Source organism: Thermobia domestica, chromosome 9, assembly GCF_964235325.1.
Source record: "Thermobia domestica chromosome 9, izTheDome1.hap1.1, whole genome shotgun sequence".
Lineage (NCBI taxonomy): Eukaryota > Metazoa > Arthropoda > Insecta > Zygentoma > Lepismatidae > Thermobia > Thermobia domestica.
Genome location: NC_137462.1, coordinates 59,684,977 through 59,709,044, shown reverse-complemented (window position 1 = coordinate 59,709,044; position 24,068 = coordinate 59,684,977). Strand labels below are relative to the sequence as shown.

At 35.2% G+C, this 24,068-nt stretch overlaps 1 protein-coding gene across 5 annotated transcripts in view; it reads right to left on the bottom strand.

Annotated features, from left to right (window-relative positions):
• Positions 1 to 12,325: 12,325 nt before the first annotated feature.
• The window catches only part of LOC145694679 (uncharacterized), a 368,626-nt gene continuing 356,883 nt past the window's right edge, over positions 12,326 to 24,068 (bottom strand). For 2 of the 5 annotated variants that reach the window (XM_081771177.1, XM_081771176.1), the window contains 2 exons: positions 19,572 to 19,723; positions 12,326 to 13,530 (listed from right to left, as the gene is read on the bottom strand). In XM_081771177.1, the coding sequence (XP_081627303.1) occupies positions 13,407 to 13,530; positions 19,572 to 19,723 (276 nt within the window). In that variant the 3' untranslated portion in view covers positions 12,326 to 13,406. Of the gene's footprint in view, positions 13,531 to 19,571; positions 19,724 to 24,068 lie in introns of those variants that run through there. The other 3 variants (XM_081771179.1, XM_081771180.1, XM_081771178.1) reach the window with 3 other exon arrangements.

Genomic DNA, 24,068 nt, shown 5'->3' with positions numbered 1-24,068 from the left:
ATGGTGTGATGATTTGAAATTAATATACTTTGGACCAGCAAAAGTTTTGCGATATAACGAAGAAACAAACTTACTACCGGCTTCAGAAATTGAATGTTTGGAAAAACTTCTTTAGGAGAGCTCTTCTACTTTCAGTCCTCTCTGGTAATCTCAATCAGGAAATTCAATATTTAATAATTAATCGAATAAGAAAATGGTTTTCGAAAATCTTTATTGCTGAAGTGGTGCAAGCAGGTACAACAGATCGTCGACACCCACCAACAGATGCCGAGGCTGACAACTGGATTGGTGTCCCTCTGGTTCCGCATATTTCGCCGAAAATTAAAAAGATACTGCAAAAACACAACATCAAGGCTTAAGAAGTTCCTCCTAAATCTATAGAAAAATACATAAAGCATTTTTACTGATCCTCAACAAAGTAGTGGTGTTTATCGGGTTAAATGTCAATGTGATGTCAGACAAAAAGGAATATTTATACCAGAACAGCTGATCACATTCGAACATGGAAATCTCGTAGCTTATAACAGTTATCCGGATTGGCAGCGCATCTTAAAGTCAATAATCACAGCATTGCTAATTCATCTTTGATAGAGAAAGCAAAAACCAAAAGAAAAATTAAAGAAACCTATTACATTCCTAAAGAGAAACCTACACTCAATTTAGATAAAGGAGACATAAATGTGATTTGGAGCGGTCTTTTTACTATATGTTTCCGCCGTCTGGAAGGTAGGGAAGAAGCAGTGAATAACAGTGAACAATGACGAGTGAGTGACCATTGGCATGTGTTCTTTTTTAACAGAAGACTTGTGCTTCACATATTTTAAATCCTCTTAACCACTTTTTACCTATCTACATTTCTCCGCCATGTTTTAAATCCTCTTCGAATTGTTTCTAAGCTGAAGATAGAAGCAGGGTCTTCCGAAAGTGCTCTTACTGCTAGAAGACGACTTTTTTTTTTTTTTTTTTTTTTTTTTGCGGTGAGTAGTAGCTTTTTGCTTACACTTCTTTCTAGACGTGTAAGAAGTTTGCATATTACACATGATTTAAAAAAAAAAAAAAAAAAAGTTATCGCTACAATTTTGGTAAAAACGTGGAAAAACTAAATAATTTTGTAACAATATGGTTGTATTTTGTAGGGCTTCTTCATCGTACCTCTTGGGGTTGAAATCAGTCAAGAATAACCGGGTAAATCCACGACAAGATTCGCTAAAATATATTATTTTAATGCAATATAGCGTAAATTTTCTTTGAAGGCTCCCAAATATCCCCCTGCTTACAGTTGAAATCTGTGAAGATTGACGGATATAATTTACTTATCCCCAATTTAAAAAATAGTAAAAATGATGTTTTTTCTTACATATATCGTAGTTTTGTTTGAAACTACTGTATATTTACCCAAATTATTTTGGGTTGAAATTAGCCTGGGGCAAGGTAGTGAATTCATCCTATTTTGAAGACAAAAACAAGTTGAACTATATCGTTCCTAGCTAGTATCGAATTTCCATTAAAAACAGCACATATTTCCTTTAAGACTTCCCAATGGAACCCATTGCAAGGATTGACAGTGATTTGCAGGTAAATCCATCCAAAATGTTAGGATGTGAGGATATTTTTTAAAAACATGAAATCTAAGGATTTCTATTCTTACGATTGAAATCTGTCAAGAACAAGGAGGTGAATTTATTCCACTCCCGTCCCCTCCCTTCATTTTTAAAAAGATTTCCACAGTAAATTTAGGAAGCATTTTGCCCATTTTTGTGCGTGTGTGTGTTCATTTGAAGTTTAAGATTTATTCCTATTAGTTAAAATATTGAAATTAGAGGCAAGAGATTAACTTCATCAGGCTTTGCATTGTGTTTTCTATGATGCTTCAACGCTCAAATATTACTCTGATTGCTGATAAAATTGGATATGTTCAATACTTCCAACTTAAACCTTTTTCTTGTTTTTATATTCCACAGTGGTATAAGCTTAAAAGTTCGAGATTTTCATGTTGCCATCGAACATTTGTACATAAAAGGTTGAGTCATAAGTCTTATAATATTCTGGCACACATACAAATCATGTATTTATTACAATACGTACAGTCCGCAGCAAAAAACCTGCAACATGAGCATGTAAGTTTATTGTGAAACTACGCCTAACAGCGCAGGGAATCAACATAACGTCTAAGTGGTACGAATCACACCAGGAGAAACCTCTACGTCCTCCCCTGCACACTTATTTTGAAGCAAAAGACTTCGTTGTTTCACAATAAACTTACATGCTCATGTTGCAGGTTTTTTGCTGCGGACTGTGCAATAAAAGCAGGTTAAAATGCGAGGTATAGTCTCTCATATTGAAATGTCTGCAGCAACATTCTTCCCAATACCTCGATTTCACGTCTTATTATTAGGATTTTATCCATCACAGCTAATTTGTCCCTAGAAGCAAAACAGTCAGTGACCACTGTTTCTACCTCGTGCTAGTTGATGAACCATCGTGATTTCAGGAAGTGCGCAATGGAGGAGGCAATAATCCGAAGAGGCGAGGTCAGGAGTTATACGTGCTGGGTGTGGTATCAGCTCATCATCAAGTTCCTGAATTTTTTATTGTGTTTTCCGAGCCGAATTTAGTTTTGCGTTATCGTGTTCTAGTACGGTGAACTTTCAGTTTGTAGAATACATGCATTTTTGGCGTAGTACACCATGCATCTGCTTCAACTATCGTACCATCAGGAACGAACTCGAAGTGTATTATCTCCTCGTAATTGTTCCACCACACACACAGCAGGTCTTTGCTCGAAATAGCAATATCATGACCGATTCTGAAAGTTGGCCCTTGCTCAACCACTGTTTTTACACATTCGGATTCCGGAAAAGCACCCACTTTTCATCGCATGCGACAATCCGTTTTGAGAAACTCACATTACACGAATTTTGCTCCAGTTGTCGGCACATCCACTCTCCTCTGGGCCTGACCTAGCGTCAACTCATGTGGCTCATTGAAGCAGGTTCTGATGGTTTTCTCGATTTCGTGAAGTTGACCCACTACAGTGAACTGGGACATACGGAATCGGTTTGGCAATTGTTGTGTACTGGTTGATGGATTTTCTTCAATGGTGTGTTACATGACTTTAGAATCTATTTCCCTGGGACGGTCAGACCTTGGCTGATATTCGACATTTTTACAACGTGTACGAAATTTCTGAAACCAACGAGTTACTGTGCTGTGATTCATTGCTCCTCATCCTTTCGCATGACAAATGTTCTGCGTTGCTATCGCAGCGTTATGGTCGAGTTTGAAGTTGTACAGTAAAAGTTCACGTATGAAACGTTGTTGAACACTCATTGTCACGGCCATTAGACACTGACGAAGTGGCGACCGCCGTGATAAATAGTCCGCTTCCCACACTATCTTTTCGGTCAGTTTGATCTTGCGTTCGATCACGGCCAATATATGTGCCTACTGTTTGTATCGTGGAAATATTGCAAGACTTAAGAAAGTAGTGACTTTTTTTGTCCCTGGAGATATGATTTTAATAAATGTTCTCGGGCTATCAGCCAAATGAAGATATTGACATCCGACGTTTCGAATGGAGACATTGCATTCATCTTCAGGGAATGCAATGTTTGCATTTGAAACGTCGGATGTCAGTATCTTCACCTGCCCATATAACCGTCAGCAGATTATATAAGCAATTTTTGTGTACGTTCTCAGGGTGTCTATCGGTCTCGAAAAAGTGATGAAATCAGAAAATGGTCATGAAAGTCACGAAATTTAGCTTTTGGGTCACGATTTTTTTAACTGTTCAAATGTAAGTACAGGTTGGAAAATTTTGTTCTATAAAAAGGCAAAGTTCACCACCAAAAATGTCTGTGGTCGGCTTTAGACGTTACCAAATCGCAAGTAAAGTACGTTTCTATTGCATGGATGAAAATTCGGCCTAATTCGCTCTTGAAAATATTAGGAAATTTCATGATTTGGTAAGAAAAAGTAACGGAATTTCATTTTGGAATTTTAGTAGACACCCTGAGTTTGGAAAGACAAATCATTCTTCAATTTATATTTTATTTCTGCGACGCAAATAATTTCTTCGGTGAGATCTCCTAATAATTCAATTTCTTTCCCACGAATCAAGAACAAAAGAATCTTTCATCGTTCACTCATACATATACCTGAAACGTTTTTTCACCGTGAGAGAATTTTAGTGAGTAACTAAGACCACATTCATTATCTGAACTACATGTATGATAATCGTATTTCTGTTATTTGGATCCTCAGTGTTTCTTCCTTACTCATTAATATATATAGTTATTTGGAACTAAATTAGGTGCTTTCTTCAATTATTTATGGAAATACTGGCAGGCGAGAGCAGACCAGGTGCAACCTGGTCAGACCGTCGACAAGCAATATCGTTCAGCCAGTTTTATCTAGAAGTTCTCACGCTCGAACTACTCACCCCCCTTTATGCATTGTGGCCAGTGAACTGTGAATTAACGCAAATTCTTTCGACATTTAATTTGTATATCCATACAGGTGGCTTAACCTGATTACATTTTAAAATGAACTGCTAACATTGACAGTCGGTCAACCCAGCTCACATCTAGAACACCTGGACTCGAGGAGTTTTTCTCCGCGTGTGAAGATAACCGACACCTTTGTGGAATTCGATACAGAATTAAGTAAAGGGGGCACACATTTAGTGACCGCTCAAAGATTTAGTGAAGTCCCGGGTCCGCAGACCCTGTGCGTATAAGTAGTAAACGGGTCCACCAATGTCCTAATTCTACATTGTGACTACCTGTATTTGTTCTACTGGATACGGATTCTTCTCGCAGCAGCTAGGAACTTACGTCGTTTGATTACTTTAGTGTTACCCCACAGTGTTAACCCCCTATGTGCATTTGTGAGTGGTGTGAGAAAAATGTTTGTGGTGAACCCCCAAATATAATCTTTCATTCATTTATATGCGTGATACAAAGAGCTATTATCTCGTGAAATGTGAAGTGTAATTTTGTTATTGAAAATAGTCAAGTGTCTATACCGATATCAGTGTTTAGTGTTGTGATTGTTTTTCTTATATATATACGCATAGTGCATTTAATAAATTAGCATAGTATTATTCTATTTAATGTGTTTTCGTTGCATGTGTGAATAATATTTGTGTGTGTCGTGGTCTGAGCGATCATCTTTATATCCCTGAGGATTTCGAGACGAAACATCCGAACCTATCGGTGCTTGATGCTCATCTCATTATTGAGATCTGAGGGCGATCCGGGAAAAGTTCTGTAATCGCTTTTATATCTTTAATGTCTTAACCAGGTAAGTTCAGATCTCCTGAAAGTACTCGTTGGTGGGACAGTCCGCATAGCAGTTACACCTCATAGCCCGAGAACACTTACTAAAATGACTCATGACTCATCTGTATATGTCTGTTCTACAACAAATTTTCATAAAATTTATGCGATTTAGATGAAACTGCGTTTTATTTCTTTCAGGCTTAGGAAATAAAGCATATCGTTTGGAGGTTTGTACTTCCGTTCAGTGATTCTAATGCTGTCTCGTACTTGGGCTTGAAATCGATTAAGGGTAAGGAGTAAATGTATCCCAACTTCGCTTAAGAAACAAGAGGTATAACTCGTTTTTCTGTGGTTGGAAGTAGAATTTTCATTTTTTAAAAAAATCTAATTTTCCCCAAAACAGAGAATAACATCGCTTCTCAGTATCGAGGTTTTATGACATATGCACTCACAAATTAAGGAGAGAATCGAACTAAGGGAGTTTCCAGCTGAAATCAAGAGCAGGTGTTCACCAAGAATGAGGACGCTAACCCGTTTGGATTCTTATTCCGTTCGTTTCTTGTAATTCTTCCTTTTGCTTATTTAGACAATGTCCGGACGATTGGAACAAAAACAACAGACTAATTTCAAAGGAACATACATTAATAATTCAAATCTACAGTGTAAAATTTTTCAACACATTGTGGCAGCGTTTCTCAAACTGTGATTCCAGGATAACATGTGTTCTCAAGGTCTGCCTTGTGGGTTCAAGTTAACACCTTAATAGCAACAATTAATAGATAATAGCAATATTAAACAATTACCTGTTTATAAGAAATGCTGGAAGTGTTGGTCATAGCCATCCAAACATCGCTGACCTCGTTTGATGACGTGACCAGCAACACGCTGTAATTCTGTAGGCGTGATGTTGTTAATTTCTCTAGTAATGTTCCGTTTAAGATTGTCTATTGTCTGAGGATTGTCAGCATATACTTTGCTTTTCAGTGTGCCCCATAAATAAAAATCACACGATGTTAAGTCCGGGAACCTTGGGAGCCAAAGGCCTCTACTGACAAGTCTGTCTTCAGGGAACACGTTGTTGATGTGGGCCATACTTCGGTTGGATGTGTGGGCGGTTGCTTCATCTTGTTGGAATACTGCATACAGCTTCTTTGCATCTGTTTATTGGGCATAGAAAGAGTCAAAGATCTCTTAGATATCTGGCACTGTTTAAAGTGTCATTTAAAAAATATAGGGCCAATAATGTGCATGCCAAATAAACGCACACCAAACCCTATCTTTTCTGAGGGAGAGGTTCTTCATGCAGAATATGTGGGTGGTCCTGTGTCCAGTATCTACAATTCTGGAACCAGGCAAGTGAAACCAGGCGCCATCTGATATGGAGTAAAGCAATGGGCCCAAGTAACCGTTAGCAATTGATGTTAACAGCCAGTTACAATAATAAACTTTTTTTTTTTTTCCTGGTCCTCACGTTTCAGCTCTTGCACCACTCTCATACGATAGGCTTTTAATCTCATATCTTTTCGTACACGATGTACGAGATACATGAACCTGCTGCGATAACCTCCTTACCGACTTGCGGGATCTTCTCGTAATTTCTTTCGAATTCTATCTATAGTTTCAGGGGTCCTCACTGTCGGTCGCTTATTCCTTTGCGCATTCTGAACGAATCCTACAGCCCTCCATTTCTTGTACAGGTCTTGAATAATGCTAGTTGTGGGGAGTTTCCTACCAGGACATTTCGCTTGAAACATTTCTTTACATTCCTTGATGGAGCCTGTCTTTACGTAAAATTTCACAATATCAATTCGATGTTCTAATGCAGTGTCCCATTTCTGTCACAAATGTTCCTTGTTACCACAAACACTGATTCAAGACATAACACATTGCAACAACTCAACAATACGAGCTTTTTACAACAACCGACGCACGAACACACTGCTGCACTAAACTTTCCGATAAAATGCAGTGTTGTCACCCCACAAGCAATTTAACTAGAGATGATTAACCAGTGCGTGAGGCGTACCGGTTTTGTGTTGGTCACCCTGTATAATTTAATAAAGTAAAGATTATACAAATTATAATAGCTTACGTAAATGTATTATTATAAAATATTATTCATAACATTGAAAAAAATGAAATGAAATCTTTGAGGTTTACGTCCCATGGTTAGACTAAAGGACACGGTGATGATGAGTAATGAATGAAATGGTGGAATGAAGAAAGTGGGAGGAAACGGGAGAACCCCGAGAAAACCCACGCACACGGTGTTTGTCCACCACAAAGTTCACTTGGCGGGGGCTGGGATCGAACCCGGGACCCCAAGCACCAGAGGTGAACGCTCTACCACTGATTAATAACATTGAAACTAATATGTATTTTCTTGTAGTAGTAATACCAACATAAAATGAGAGAATATTAACCGATACTGTTTAGGAAATATAAGTTTATTTTATTTATTTATTTATTTAAGAATACGACAGGCCTTTAGAGCCCAATTACAGTATTCTGTATAGTATTCTAATGTGGTTCAATATTTCAGCTTGGAAATCATTTACAGACATACTACAAATATCTTAACTTTTATTTACCTTGCTGTACCTGTTACAAGAACCACATTTTCGCCACATAGTAGACTTCATTAGTATATTCGTCCTGGCTTTCTGACAAAAAAAGAAATCAATGTTTGCTTGCCTTGTTCTTAAGGTAGGAACCTGAAGTTGAATCTTATTTGTTAGTTCTGAATAGTCTATCTCATTGTTAATAATTTTGAATAAAAATAATACATCAAGGATACCCTTTGCTCAAGGGTTTCAAAATGAAAATTTTCTACTAGGATAGCAGCTGATTCAAATTTGAGGTTGTGACCTGTCTGTTTCTAAGTGAGATATCGTAAGAATTTCGTCTGTATCATTTCTATCTGTTTTATGTAGGTAACATGATTCGAGTTTCATATTTGCCTGGCATATTCTAGTTTCGACCGCAGAAAGATGTGTAGAATTTCTTGAACACAAGCATCGTATTGAAGTTTCTAGCTATTTTTACTACCAAAACTAAGTTTCTATATGCTTCATTAGTTAAATTTTTTACATGAGTTTTAAATTTCAAGTAGCTATCAAACATTACACCCAGATCTTCCACTGATTCTGTTTTAGTGGTTACTTCTAATATGGGAATGTGAGAGGATTTCTTCGTTTTGTAAATATCATATACATACATATTTTTTATTTTAAATTAAGATCATTTTCTTGCCACCATTCATTTATATTGTATAGATTATCCTGCAGCTTTTCGGAGTCTTGTTCAGTTTTTATTGGCAAAAAGATCTTTAAGTCGTCAGTAAACAACAATTTATCGTATTTCTTAACACATTGAGGAAAATCATTAATAAATAGTAGGAACAATAGGGGGTCTAGATTCGATCCTTGGGGAACTACGCCTCTGAGAGAAATTCTTTGTAAACCACTGCTTGTTTGCGAGTGTTCAAATGTGAGGCTATTAGTTGATTAGCTGATTTGTGAAAGTCGAAGGGGTGAAGTTTACTTAATAGTACATGAAGATCCACAGTGTCAAATGCTTTACTTAAATCTGTATATATCATGTAATTGACTGCCTTTATCAAACGTAGAGGCTATAAGATCAGTTAATACGACGAAGTTTGTTGTAGTTGACCTACTCTTTAGAAACTCATGTTGATGGGATGAAATGGCACGGTGAACGTGATTTATTATCCTTTCATACAAAATATTTTCATATACTTTAGCAAATGAGGTTAAGATGATAGAGTATAACGATATCATTATACAATGTTTGAGCAACCCTCGTATAAACGCGAGCGCCGTGTGGACTTTGTGGTGGACAAACACCGTGCTCGTGGGTTTTCTCGGGGTTCTCCCGTTTCCTCCCACTTTCTTCATTCCACCATTTCATTCATTTCTCATCTTCACCGTCTCCTTTAGCCTAACCGGCATAACCGTGGGACGTAAAACTTAAAGATTTCATATTTCGTATAAACGCGAGGATTTCTTGGAATCAGCGCTTGGCCAGTCGAAATTCGCAGAAGAGCAAAACTACGGAATTTTTCTACCCAGAAGGTGCCTCTGTGTGTGACGACCACAACGTTATTTGTATAGCCATTTTTGGTAAGGAATTCAGAACTGTGTGTGGCATTTTCTCCACCTCTGCACAAGCTAAAGTGTGAAGTGACGGACTATATTTTGTAATTTACATTTTAATTAACAATTACTGTTGTTCAATTTAATGCTTGTGCAATTACATTCATTATGCCATTGATAACATAAAAATCCTATGACAGTAGTCGTCTCCTAAAAACTAAGTGATTTAGTGGAAACATTTTTTATATAGATTTGTATCAGTACGCCTAACCATTGTCTGCGAAGAGAACAGTGCTCACATGAGGTGGGCAGAGAGAATTTTACGTGGATTAGTAACAGTTGCTTCTTCTAACACCTCTCACTCAAACAGCTAAACTATGGATAGTTTAGGATTTTTGAATCTTAACATAAAAATAAACGAAAACAAAAGCTATGTTAAGTAGTACAAAATAAATGAAGATTTTCGAATGAGGCTCACATTAACTTTACGCTTCCCAAACCCCTACCGCGAGGGTGGGCACACAAGGTGCAGGGATATTATATGCCAATAGAGAATATTGTAGAATACCACGAATACGATAGTAATGGAATCGCACAGATTTTTTGCTCGAATTCTTATTTATTTATTTAGGGTTGTATTTTTACAATAATACATTGGTATCGCATCCCTGCTACATTCATGTCTTGGTCTTAAAGGAAGATAAACTTCCGAATCTCCGAACCGATAAGATATTGATCTATAATTATTTATATCTCTTTTAGATCCTGATTTTGGAATTGGGCATACACTTGCCAATCTGTATTGGTATTGGATAATACGGACTGTCTGGGAATATAGAGGTTACGATAGCCAAATTGGTGATAATACGGAGTAGTTTTTTTAGAATATCTCTCTACAACCTTTAAGTAAATAAGGCGGGATGAGTATTATTATTATAACTATTATTATTAAGTATTGTGCCTTTTGGCAAGTCCTGACACTAATGAGGGTTTTTTTCTTCTTCTTAATTTTCAGTTTGGACCTGGAAATGTTTCTTCCATGTTTCTCGATTTTCAGCTTCCTCTTTTAACTCCCAGATTTTCTTTTATTTTTCAAATCGTCGATAACTTGTGTTCTTCTTCTTCCTATTCCTCGCTTTCCTTCCATCTTTTTTTCTATGGCGGTATGAAGAAGACAGTTTCTTCGCAAGATGTGTCCAATCCAATTGGCCTTTCCTCGAAGGATGATGGCTAAAAGCGTCCTCTTCTCTTCTATCCCTTTTAAAACACCTTCGTTTGTCACTCTTTCTGTTCATTTCGTCAATAATTTGACAAAGGGTTGTATCTCAAAATTTCACTTTTTCAGACATATAAAGAAAGAAATATAATTCCACACAGGAGGAAAAAGTTAAATATGCAATAATTGGTCATATATTCCACATAATTATTTTCTGAAATAGGTGACGTGTTATTACACATTCAATTGCTTTCCTGTCTACGTAATTAGCATTTCTTTCTTTATGTCTGAAAAGGTGAGATTTTGAGATACGACCCTTCGTCAAATTGTTGACGATTTTATCTTCTCCATCATCCTCCAACACCACATTTTGAAACTCTTTAAATATTTCTTCGCTAACTTTCGTTGTCCAAGTCTCTGAACCATAAAGTCCAATACTCTCTCTCTCTCTCTCTCTCTATATATATATATATATATATATATATATATATATATATATATATATATATATATATATATATATACGAGGGTCATTCGGAAAGTAAAGAACGTTTTGCGCGTGCGCGTGTTCCCCCACCCCCGCTGCCGCTGGGTTATTGACCTGGGCATGCTTTAGCCTCAGTCTGGCACCAGCTGCGATCCGCTACGGTCCGTTATTGCTTCGCTGTGCGACTGTAAAATGTGCGATACAATTACTGATCCCGCCAAGTGTGAGGGTCGTAGTGTGATAAGAGTTTTGAATGCAAGAAAAGTGCGTCCGATAGAAATTTATAGACAAATCACTGAGGTGTATGGAAATGTAATGAATGAAGCATCAGTTCGTAAGTGGTGCATTATGCTTAATGACGGACGGACGAATGTGCACGATGAGGAACGCTCGGGCCGGCCTTCTGTTGTGACTGACAACTCAAAGCAAGAATTGAGCGGAAAATTCAAGAGGATAGGCGATTCACTATTGATGGGCTGCACGAATTCTTTCCTGAAATTTCAAGAACTTTGTTGTACGAAATTGTCAGTGGTGAACTTGGTTACAAAAAAATTAGTGATTGGTTCAACAGTTTGGCGGCAACTGTGTATGCCGAAGGCATAGAAAAACTTGTACCACGGTATGACAAGTGTTTAAATTTACACGGCGACTATGTCGAAAAGTAACGTAAGTATCACATGGTATGTAACACAAATTTCGCCTTTGTATATCAGTTATTAAAGTGTTTATACAAAACGTTCTTTACTTTCCGAATGACCCTCGTATATATATATATCACTTGACTAACTGCTTCCTTAGTTCAATATTAAGGATGCTAGTTAATAGTGACCTTTTCTTGAATGCTTCTTTGGCAATTCTCGACCTGATCTCTTTGATGCAGTACGCGTCTTTAGTCAAAATACGTCCCAGACATTTGAAATGATCGACCTCCCCAAGTACCTTTTGTTCTACTCTGACCCGTAAGGGCGCATTTCCACGGGATATTCTCATGACTTTTGATTTTGCGATGTTGATTTCCATTCCATATAGTTTCCCAGTGTCAACTGTTTTGTATATTTACGTATATACGTAAATTTGCTTTCGAAAGGACAAAAGTAAGATGGTCCGTAGAGCATGTTAATAAAAGTGGTCCCCACTTGGGAAAAAATTTTAAAAACTCAGCCTTATGGCAGTAATGAATTACAGAATTGTATATTTATAGCTGGTATACGAAATAAAAGCACAGTTAAAACATCATTTAATTTATTTATATGAAAAGCTTTGTTTTTATTTTACAATTAGTACAATTCATATTGCCTAGAGCTAGTAACAAAAAAGGCCAGGTGAAACGTTAAATAGTGACATTGTCTTCTTTCTTAATGTCACAGTTAATAAACATTACATTATATAATTTAAATCTCTTTCTTTGTTTCTTGGCCACATCACCAGAAATAATAACATAATAATAATAATATTTAGTACTAAAAACAAGAAAGTCCCTACACATACATACTAGTGTATGCGTGAAGTGCAGTAAAAAATAAAAAATATTTTAACTGTTAAATAAATACATATGTAAGGTAACTGCAGTTAAAACGAGCAACAGCATTGAGATTTTTTTTAAAAAAAAAATAACGAAATAACAACTGCCTTTACATGGTTGTATCACATATATATAGTAACAATCATAAATTGCAAAGGCAGAAGAAACAAGAATATAATATTCTTTGAATATATATATATATATATATATATTATTTTTTTAATAACTGAAGAATTAAAAACTTAAAATGTGTTATTGTAGCAGATATCTTTGCAGTGAACCGTCTATTGTTAGTATTGCCTCTGTGGGAGGAGAAAAAAAAAAACTTGGCACTGACATTCGTAATTGCAATTGGTCCACCCAGAAAAAAAAAATATTCCGCACTAGTTAATTCACTGTTTAGAAAAGTAATAATAATAATGATAATAATAATTAATATTCTTATATAATAGTCTTGTTTCTAGGAAGAAGAATAAACTCTCGAACATCCATCGCCACTGTTCTGGCCTGGCCTTATTTATATACCTATATATATATATTTATATTTATACACTGTAAAGCACAATCCGTAGAAAGTTTATTGTCCAAAGTTTATGTTTTTTTTTTTTTTTCGCTCTCGTTTATAAATACAAAGTAATATAAGAAACACACACACGAATCTTCTTATATTTTTTTTTCTATTTTTTTTTTATATCCGGAAGAGAAAAAAAAAATAATAGGAACATTTATTTAACTAGAACGAACGTTTTTTCCACAAAGAGCACCTGACGTCTTGAGCACCAGCTCAGTCCTCGTCCTTAAAGCGGCGATAAATGGACTGGACGTAGGTGAAAACGCACTTCCAATCAGGCTTCCTCATAGCTACCATATCTTCTACGTCGAGCAGTGGAGCAATACCAGCCTGCTCCCTAGTTGGAGAATTACAAACGAACAAGAATTAGTAACAAAATTTAATAATGGAAAATTTTTATACTTTAATCTTCTATAAGAAATTGTTTTCATTTATGTTCACTGATATCACCTAATGACATTATTTTCTTTACAATGGTGGAAACTTATAAAATTATGTAGTTTTACAAAAAAAAAAAAAAAAAAAAAAAAAAAAAAACCGCATGAAGATTATAATTGGTCATTAAAACGTAGAGTTGAAATGTCGTTTTACCATTTGGATGCTTACGTAAGTACAAGATTAACTTTTATTTTTAAGGTGGATCACTAGGTGTTCCCAGTGCTATGTTAAACCCTGCTTAAATAGTGTGGCGTTGCCAGATAGTGTCGAGTGTTTACTGATGCCAGATGATAAACGAAGTAATCATGGAATTCTGCTCGGATACTTACTAGAGAAATTAGTTTTCGACTCTTACCGCAATTCCTCTTCTTAAACTGCAACGCTAGAATCCAAGAATTTTCTTATTGTGACTACTACAGTAAACGTACAAATTTGGCAACAACGCATTATGCCGTTCTGCGCAAATTTCGTCTCAAAATCTATTTCCTTAAATGTAAATTAATATTTAAATAAAATATGAAACATAACACGAAAAACGGTCAAACGATATATCGATTTCGTAATAGGATCGTTACTTTAAAATACTTTACACATATAAATAAACATTTCGTAAAACTGAGCACTTCTAGTAAGATCATACAGCAAGTGCCATCTTGTGTGCTCATTGTAAAATGAATTAAATATTTTATTTTATTTGTTACATTTTTCGATATCAGGAGAGACAACCAAATAAATCAGTGTCTTGTGCTGTAGCTGAAACATTACTCTATCTTACAGTAAAATATTTATAATATGTAACGTTTCATTGCGCAGTAGTTAAGGCAATGAGCTAAAATATGTACTGACTTCCGGGTAGTGATCCACCTTGATACAAGAATAAATTATAAGTATCGTAATATTATGGTACACAATACACCTGTATTTGCTACAATACAATAAAAGCAGGTAAACATTCGAAGTATAGCCTCTCGTGTTGGATTGTCTGCAGCTGCCTTCATGCCAGTTCCTTAATTCGACATCGATATTATGTCCTGTCCTTAGAGGCAAGAAAGTCAGTCACTGTTGTTCCACTTCCTGTTGGTTGGTAAAGGATCATTATTTCAGGAAATGCGCCATGGACCGAAACATGTAGTAATCTGAAGGGCTAAGGTAAAGGCTGGTATGCTGGTTGTGGCATCAGTTGGACACCATCAACTTCTTTAATTTTTTGTTACGTTTTTTGAACCATGTGTGGTTTTGCGTTATAAGAAGCAGGGCGCGTTCTCGGTTCAGCAATTCAGGATAATTTTGGCGTTGTGCATCATAAATCCGCTCCAGCTTTTCGGAATAAAGGTCGGCATTGATGGTACCGATCGTTAGTAATGACCTCGAAGTTTAACGAGCCCCTCGTATTTTCATCACACTCAGATCATGATTTTATGCTCGAAACGGCTCTGTTTGACGACCGGTTCTGGAAGTTGGCCCTTGCTCAACCACTGTTTTTGCACATTGAGATTTCGGAAGAGCACTCACTTTTCGTAGCATATGACAACCCGTTTCACTAAACGCACATCACGTGGATTTTGCAGCAGTTGTCGGCACATATCTACTCTCCTCTAAGCCTGAGTTAGGGTCAACTCATGTGGCACAATGCGGCGGCTTCTGATGGATTTCCCAGGTTGGTGAAGGTGACGCACTACAATGTACTGAGACATGCCGAACTGGTTTGACACTTGTCGTGTACTGGCGGATGAATTTTTCTCAACAATCTGTCGTATGACCTCAGAATTTATTACCCTGGAGCGGCTAGACCTTGGTTGATCGACATTTTTACAACCTGCACGAAATTTCTGGCGCCAATGCGTTGCTGTGCTGTGATTCACTGCATCTTCCCTTTCTCACGAGAAATGTTTTGGGTTGCTGCTGCAGCGTTATGTTCTAGTTCCAACTCACACTGCAACAGTTCCATATCAGACGCTGTTGAGCACTCATCGTCACTGTCTGACTTCAAGGTACTGACGATGTGGTGGCCTCTATATTAAATAGCCCGTTTGCCACACTACTCTTCGGCCAGTTTTACATTGTACTTACGGTCGATCACAGCCTATACACGCGCCTGCTGTCTGTGTTGTGGAAATATTGTAAGACTTATGAGTAACCTTTGTATGATTCTATTATGTCATTAAGTAATTTCAAGGATTGGTTATACACAAAAGCAACTGTACAAACATTTAGTAAATTACGTCGCAAAGTAGAACTTGTTAACCTAAACATTCAACTCTTTAGAATATGACAAAAAGAAAACGAATTTTTCTAAAAACGATGAAGTGAAAATGATAGGAAGCAACATTAATACAATAGAGGAAATTGATAAAACTTTGTACTTCGACAACCATCATCATATATATATATATATATATAGAGAGAGAGAGAGAGAGAGAGAGAGGCCCAAAAGTAGGCATACAGTACGGTACTGATCAGCTCATTGCATTTTATATCATTTCTTATTGTTATCCATCACATAGACTTAGTTTCTTTTTGCCACAAGAGTGGAAAGAATCAATCATTGTTCCAATTCACAAGAAAGGCGACAAAACTGACTGTAATAATTATCGAGGCATTTCTCTTCTGTCAACATCCTATAAAATCCTTTCAAATATTCTGTTAGCAAGATTGACCCCATACGCAGATGAAATTATTGGAGATTATCAGTGCGGATTTAGACGAAATCGATCAACTATCGACCAAATATTTACCATTCGCCAAATACTCGAAAAGAAGTGGGAATACAATACCCCGGTACATCAACTATTTATTGATTTTAGAAAGGCTTACGACTCGGTTAGGAGAGAAACATTATACAACTTCTTACAGAACTTGGAATATCGAGAAAGCTAATTAGATTAATTAAGATATGTTTAAGTGAATCCCAAAGTAAAGTCCGGGTAGGAAAATTTTTGTCCACGAGCTTCCACGTCGAAAATGGCCTGAAACAAGGAGATGCGTTGTCGCCATTATTATTTAACTTTGTGCTGGAATACGCCATAAGGAAAATCAAAGATAGCAACCAGGCCCTAGAGTTGAACGGCATTCACCAGGTTATGGCATATGCTGATGATGTAAATTTAATAGGGGATGATAGGAGAACAGTAGAAATAAATGCAGAGATCTTATTAAACGCTTGCAGGGACATGGGTTTACAAGTAAATGCAGAGAAAACTAAATACATGGAAGTGCGTCGGGACCGTAATACGGCAAATTGTGGAGGCGTTAAAATATTAAATAATGCTTTTGATAAAGTAGATACTTTCAAATATTTAGGATCAATATTAACAGACGAAAATCATATTCACGAAGAAATTAAATGTCGACTAAAAGCAGGGAATTCGTGTTACTATTCGGTTCAAAATCTCTTGTCGTCGCGAATTCTGTCGAGGAATTTGAAGCTTAAAATATATAAAACGATAATCATGCCTGTTGTTCTGTATGGTTGTGAAACATGGTCGCTTACTCTGAGGGAAGAACATAGACTGAAAGTATTTGAGAACAGGATCCTGAGAAGAATATTCGGACCCAAGAGGATGGGGAATGGCGGAAGCTTCATAACGAGGAACTACATAGTTTATACGGTTTACCCAACATTGTAAGGGTCGTCAAGTCTAGGAGGCTTAGGTGGGCAGGTCATGTAGCTAGAATGGAAGAAAGTAGAAACGCTTTCAAAGTCTTGACTGGTAGACCCATAGGAAAACGACCATTAGGAAGACCTAGGCGCAGATGGGAGGACAATATTAAGATGGATCTCGCAGAGATAGGAATACAAAGTAGAAACTGGATGCAATTAGCTAAGGATAGAAGTCAGTGGAGAGCTTTTGTGAACGCCGCACTGAACCTCCGGGTTCCATAGGCCATAGAGTTAGTTAGTTAGTTAGTTAGTTATTATTTTTTTCTTAATGTGTTTTACTTACATCTTAAGCTCGGAAGAGCCGAAACAAATAAACCCATAAACTAGAATGTTATACTTGATCAATGCAGGAGTGTATACCTACTTTTGGGGCACCCTATATATATATTTGAAAAAAACGTATGAAGATGACAATTGATCATTGAAACATTATAACTTCGAATTACTGTTTGCCATTTCGATGCTTACGTAAATACAATTTTTTAAAATTTTATAGACACTGACATTTTACATGTTCTGTGTTGCTTTTTATTTCCTTCTTTTTTTGAAGTATACACTACAAGGTCTACGTGCTCGTGCTCCTCTTGCGTTAAGCGAAAAGGAGTTCCACTATCCGCTTCAATGTAAAATGATAAGACCACTTACCAGAACAAAAATAATAATAATAATAATAATAATAATAATAATAATAATAATAATAATAATAATAATAATAATAATAATAATAATAATAATAATATTGTTTTATACATATGAAAGAAGTCTTGATTGACTGACTGACCAAAACCCAGGGTCAAACTGTTTAACTTTAAAAGTTGAAAAGTTGAAATTTGGACAGTATATAGGATTTGTGACTGTTTTATATTATCAGATACTACCCTTTGCGTAAAGTTATATGCATATGAAGTAGCATGCAAATACAATGTCCAGTCAACGGCAAAAGTTCTTTCTGTTTGGTAAAATTTATTTTGGGAATAACGGTGGTATGGCTGCAACGTACAGAAAATTACATTGTTGTTAACAAACGGGAAAAACTTTTGTCGCTGACTGTACAACACTCGTAAACAAGTTTAACAACTCGTGAACAATTTTGTATCTCTGAAAATGCATAATTTTCAAAAATACAGTCAGTCATAGAGTTGGGTTTACTAGATAATTTGAAAAATTATGGAAAATAATAACTGAATAGATCCGTAACATTGCTTGAAGCTACGTGCAGGCGTATTATAGTATTCAGAGACTTCATAAGAATGAAAATCAATACTTTCAACCTTATTTCAATCAAACAACTTTTCCAATTCAAATTAGAACATAAAAACTTTCTCGAGTACCAATGTTAAGTTTACGAGGTGTATTCAAAAAAATATCGAACCTTTGGTTGGCAAAAATACATTTATTGGTTTGGAAATCTGAAATACTAATCCCCTTCAAAATAGTCTCTTTGGTAGTGTTCTCCCAGCGCTGCTCCCGACATTGTTGGAAACACTTCTGGAATGCAGTTTTTGGAATGATATTTTTTCTTGACTCAAATCAGGTCCCTTTTAGTGTCATTTTCGGCTTTGGAAAATAACCAAAAGTCACACGGAGACATGTCGAGTGAGTAGGGACCCTGACGACATACATAAATGTTGTGTTTGGCGATGAAGTTTCGTGGACGCTCTCCTCATGCCCAAATTCTCGTTCAAAATTGAACGTACCGATCCGATTGAATGGTTTCCGCTTGGGTATCGCCAAGCTTTGGCAAAATTTGATGCAATATCGCTTTTTTTTAAAAAATCATTTTACAAAAATTGAAATCCAACAACCGCTCAGTACACGTTTTCACTCGTTGGCCGACTGCCACAGATCGTCGCTTTCTGTGGGCGGGAAAAAAAAAGTTACGACTGCGCATGAATGTTCCCTATATATCTACACTGAAGAAAGCCTCCCACGTTTCATTGGTTACGCGGGAAAAAAAAAATAAGGTTCGACACTTTTTGAACACACCTCGTATTTATAGCCTGTTTGTAAATTTGATGAGGTGATTGTGAGTTTAACGTCCCGTTCAGCAGCGAGGTTATATGAGACGTGGACCTACTGATTAACGTGGAATCCGAACCACATGAGTTCCCGCCGGGAATCGAACCCGGGTCTCCCACGCCATGTTTGTAAATTTAAGCTTATAATCTTAATAAGTAAAATCATACACATGTTGATACATTTTTAGAAACAATTATATCTTGGACTTCCTTTTTATTTTTTTAAAAAAAATTCTTTGAAAAATGAGAATTTTTACTTACTCAGCCACTCGGAAGGCAAGCTCAAAGTTTTTGCGTCTGTCTTCAGGACGCAAAGAATCGTAATCAAAAGCATCAGGACAGAAGCGATGGATGAGAGCGCAGAAAGCCAGGCCATTGCTCCAACTTGTGGAAAAATTTTCTATTTTGACGTTCTGAAAACAATCATAAAAGAGAAAAGATAAATATTAATATAAGTAAATCGAGCACATACAATTCTCGCGCCTGATTTTTATCCGATTAGGGCTGACGACTTAATTGATCAATAATCTTTCTCCTTTTATCTTCAAATAATTGAATATAGGAGTTATAATACGACATTTTTCTTGCAAATAATTAACGGTTCTGATCCATATACAGAATGTTCGCTTACATATTTCTGCCTTTGCAGTATTTACTTATTAATTAAAATAAATTAATAAAATTTCTATATTTTAAAATGCTAGAATCTGATAACGTGTGTGTGTGTTTGAAAAATTAGTGCAAATCTAAGGTTCAAATGATTTCAATTTAAAACATATAATGTATGAAAGATTAAAATGTGTAAACCATTCTCAGGTTTTAGTTATTGGAAACAATATTCTATTACGAAGTTTATTGTTCGACTCCATGTTAATGTAAATTATATCAGTTTTCCACATTAATCCACGACATTCGAATTTATTAGCGTCTATTAGAATGTTAATTCGCTTCAAGCACAAAAAGCAAATATACCTTCACGTTTACCTAACTCTTTCACCTTCTCATTTTGTAAATAACTAACATATATATCCTTCTACCCACATTATAATTATAATTATTGTATCAATAAGTGTTTTCCCTCTCCTTTAGTAGAACTTCGAGCCTTTGTATCCGTATAAACAGCAATTCTTTCACCTCTAGTTAAGCGTAAACCCGCCCTCAACAATCTTTCATCAAGCGCATGACATTACTTTCATACTCCCATATAGATGATCATTCAGCTAGATTTTTTTTTTCTCAATTTATAGAATACACATCACAAAAATATAATTTGTATTTTCGTATGCAACTTAGCAAAAAGAATAGTATTTTCAAAATTAACATTTGAAAATACTAAATCAATAATATATCTCTATCAAATTTAAATCAAAGTTATTTATATAATTAAATATTGAATTTTTTGATTTCAAACCCAGGCTTAAAACCTTCAAATTTTGAAACGTATAGTTTTCTTTTTCTGTGACAAAATTTCTTTGTCGGTACGTTCTTTTTAAAACTTTTAATGTTAACTAATCCTGATATGCTTAGAAAGCCAGATTTGTAGATTACAAAATTTTTGTGGACTTTTCTTTTTATGTGAAAGTTCTTCAGAAGAAAAGTAAAATTTGAGTATTCATAAAATTTTCTTTATGCAACATGCAAATAACAATACTACATACTTTGGAAACTATTCGTATATACAGGATCGTAGAAAGAAAATGAAGTATTTTCAGTTTCTAACTCAGTTTTAATCACGTTCTTCAAAGAACAAAACTAAAGAAAACTTAAATTACTTTTAGTGATTTTCCGATACTTACAAAATATTATTTGGTGAAATAGTCACTGTTATCAAGATATTTTCCACTTATGAAGGAGGATCTTAAAAGCAATCGTCATTTTTTGATTGCACTTGCAGACTCCTCTGAACTGTATTTGGACATATTATATCTCTACCAAACTGTAAAGGATAGTTTGAGCCACAAATAGATGCACGTAATTAATAAAATATAGTTTTGGAGATACCATACTTCGACCAGGCAACACAAGACATACACTTTGGGAGGAACTGCTCATGGAAAACGCGAAGAAAGTATTCAGAAAAGGGATGAACAGTGCGGGAATGGATCGACGAATTTGCTAGTTTAGCTTGATAATAGAAGAAGTTCAGATATGTATCACCTGTACCTGTAGAACAAAAATGGTGATATATTTGTGAACTTCATCGCTTTGACAAGGTTTAACAAAATCCGTAAAGCGACTCAATCAGCTTATGCATTTCATATTTCAATCTTTGTTTAATGTGTAGGTAACTGCTGTATACCTCAGTATGGATCGAATAAGAAATCATATTAAGTTTAAAAATACACGAACAAAACAAAATCTCGGGCAATTGACGGTATATATGTAAACAGACAAATATATATACGATAGTATGGTCTTAACTTGAAAGTTATTCCATTCTTACAGTGTCTCTGAAATTTACCGTCTCACATTTTATCAGAAATTAACATTCATTGGTTTGGTTTTTCATAAATGTTCATTTTTTTAAAATTGTTTGTTGTATGTATACTCTTCTAATCAAAGCGTAACACTCTAACCTTCCAACGGTAATAGACTATTATTTTATTTTTAGATTTCTTTTCAATGAATGCATTCAAAGCACTTAAATGATCTCATATCCTAATCTAAGGCATTCAATGAAAACAATATATTTAAATTTACTGCGGAGGAATGCAATTAAACACTTTTTTTAAAAGAATTTATTAGAAAATCAAGCTACGAAAATCTACAGCAAATAATGATAGACAAAAACATATAAGGATTAGATTTACTTCTATGAAATATAACACAAACTTTATATAAGAACTACGATTTCTAACATTTAAGAGAGAAGATAGCTCTAGAAGTATAGAGTAACAGTCAATTGTTATTTTTTTTAAAGAAAAATGTTTCTCCTCATTTAATAGAACTCTACAAGAAATTGACGAACATCCTGTATATGGAAATAGTACTTCTATCATAAATTACAAACCGCGTACATGTAATTTCAGATGTAAGATAGTTTTTCAAATTTTGTGGAGAAAAAAAGACGAGTGACATCTCAGATTACAGTGTTTTTGATTTATCTGCTGAAAATCGATGTATATCGTGGAGCATATTTTCTGGGAAAAATAACAAGCTAGATGCTTTCAAAAACTCTCCATGACAGAGAATTTTAGAAACTATAACATGTTCTTTTCCCACAAAAACTCAAGATGTACATATATTTGTACTGAATATAACTCATTCAGTACAAACTGAGTTATGTCACTTTTTTTTTAGAAAAATAAGCGAGGTTCTCTATTACGTAAAAATAAAAAGTTCTTCATACTGGTGAAAGCTGTTCCAGCAAAAGTTTTACAACTGATTGAACTTAAATCTAGGTAACAAATATGAGGTTAAATACGTGAATTTGTGCAAACATATACTGCAACAAAAAAAGTGATTATTGCATATTGTACAACATGTTTGTGTTAAGAACGTGTTTGCATGTGATAGTGTATTTACATTTAAAAAAATCGAGAACAGTAAGATTTAATTAACATAAAAAGTGTCACGTATTTCCCGTTTATTATGTTGAGTTTAATTTTGCATCTAACTTATTTTGTATCTCTTATGACAGCCACGTAATTTTACTGTGCACAACAGACTGGAACCTTAGTTCCTATGTTCAGTTAACATGTCCTTCCAACACTATTTGAGATGTGAAAAATTTTAGTGCAGCATACGTTCCAGGCTTGACATTGAGAGAGAAAAACAGAGAGAAAAGAAAATCTTCGGTGCTGAGTATCTAAACACTAATGCTCTGATGATAAAGACACATTAACCACTTTAATTCTCTAGTATTATCTCTGAAATTTAGGAAATAAATTATTCTTATCTCTTGAGGAATTATGTGGTGAAATTTAATTCATCTAATGCAATAGATATTACAATCTTCTAATAATGGTTTCTATTGAAAACTCAAAACAGTAATTACCAAATAAAATGCAATGTTGCTGAAATAAAATGCAAAGTTGCTGAAATTATGTCAAACTTAATTTGGCTCCATCTAATGTAGTAATATCATTTACATTTAACTGGAAACGTACTGGTATTCTTTTTGGAATCAATTACTAGAATTATAATTTTAAATTATTTGAGTATAGAACTAGTATTGTAGATAATAATATTTTAATTACTGGTCAATTGAAAATAAATCAATGATCAGAAGATTAATGATTTGTTGAAATGTGCTTCCGAACGCAAGCTAACTTTACGTTTTTACTAAAATTTAATACATATAGGAACTTCTATGAAATTTTAACAATGATTCATTCAAAAATTTGGATGTTAAAAAGTTGCAAACATATCGTAACAGAGTAAACAAAGATTTATATGATTTACTTTATTAGCCTATGCTGAAGATAAAAAGTTGCAAACATATTGTTACAGAGTAAACAAAGATTTATATAATTTACTTTATCAGCTTATGCTGAAGATAAAAAAGTTGCAAACATATTGTTACAGAGTAAACAAAGATTTATATAATTTACTTTATCAGCCTATGCTGAAGATAAAAATGTGTGGTCTATCGCATAATGACATTCGCGAATACAATACAGAGAAGTAAGAAGCATACATGCTTATAATAACGTACTTCGAAGTATCGTCCTGATATTCGCCTACTCTAAAACGAAAGCCTCAAGAGAAATCAAATTCAGTCTTCTCTCAAATGACGAATAGAAGAGTAACTATTGG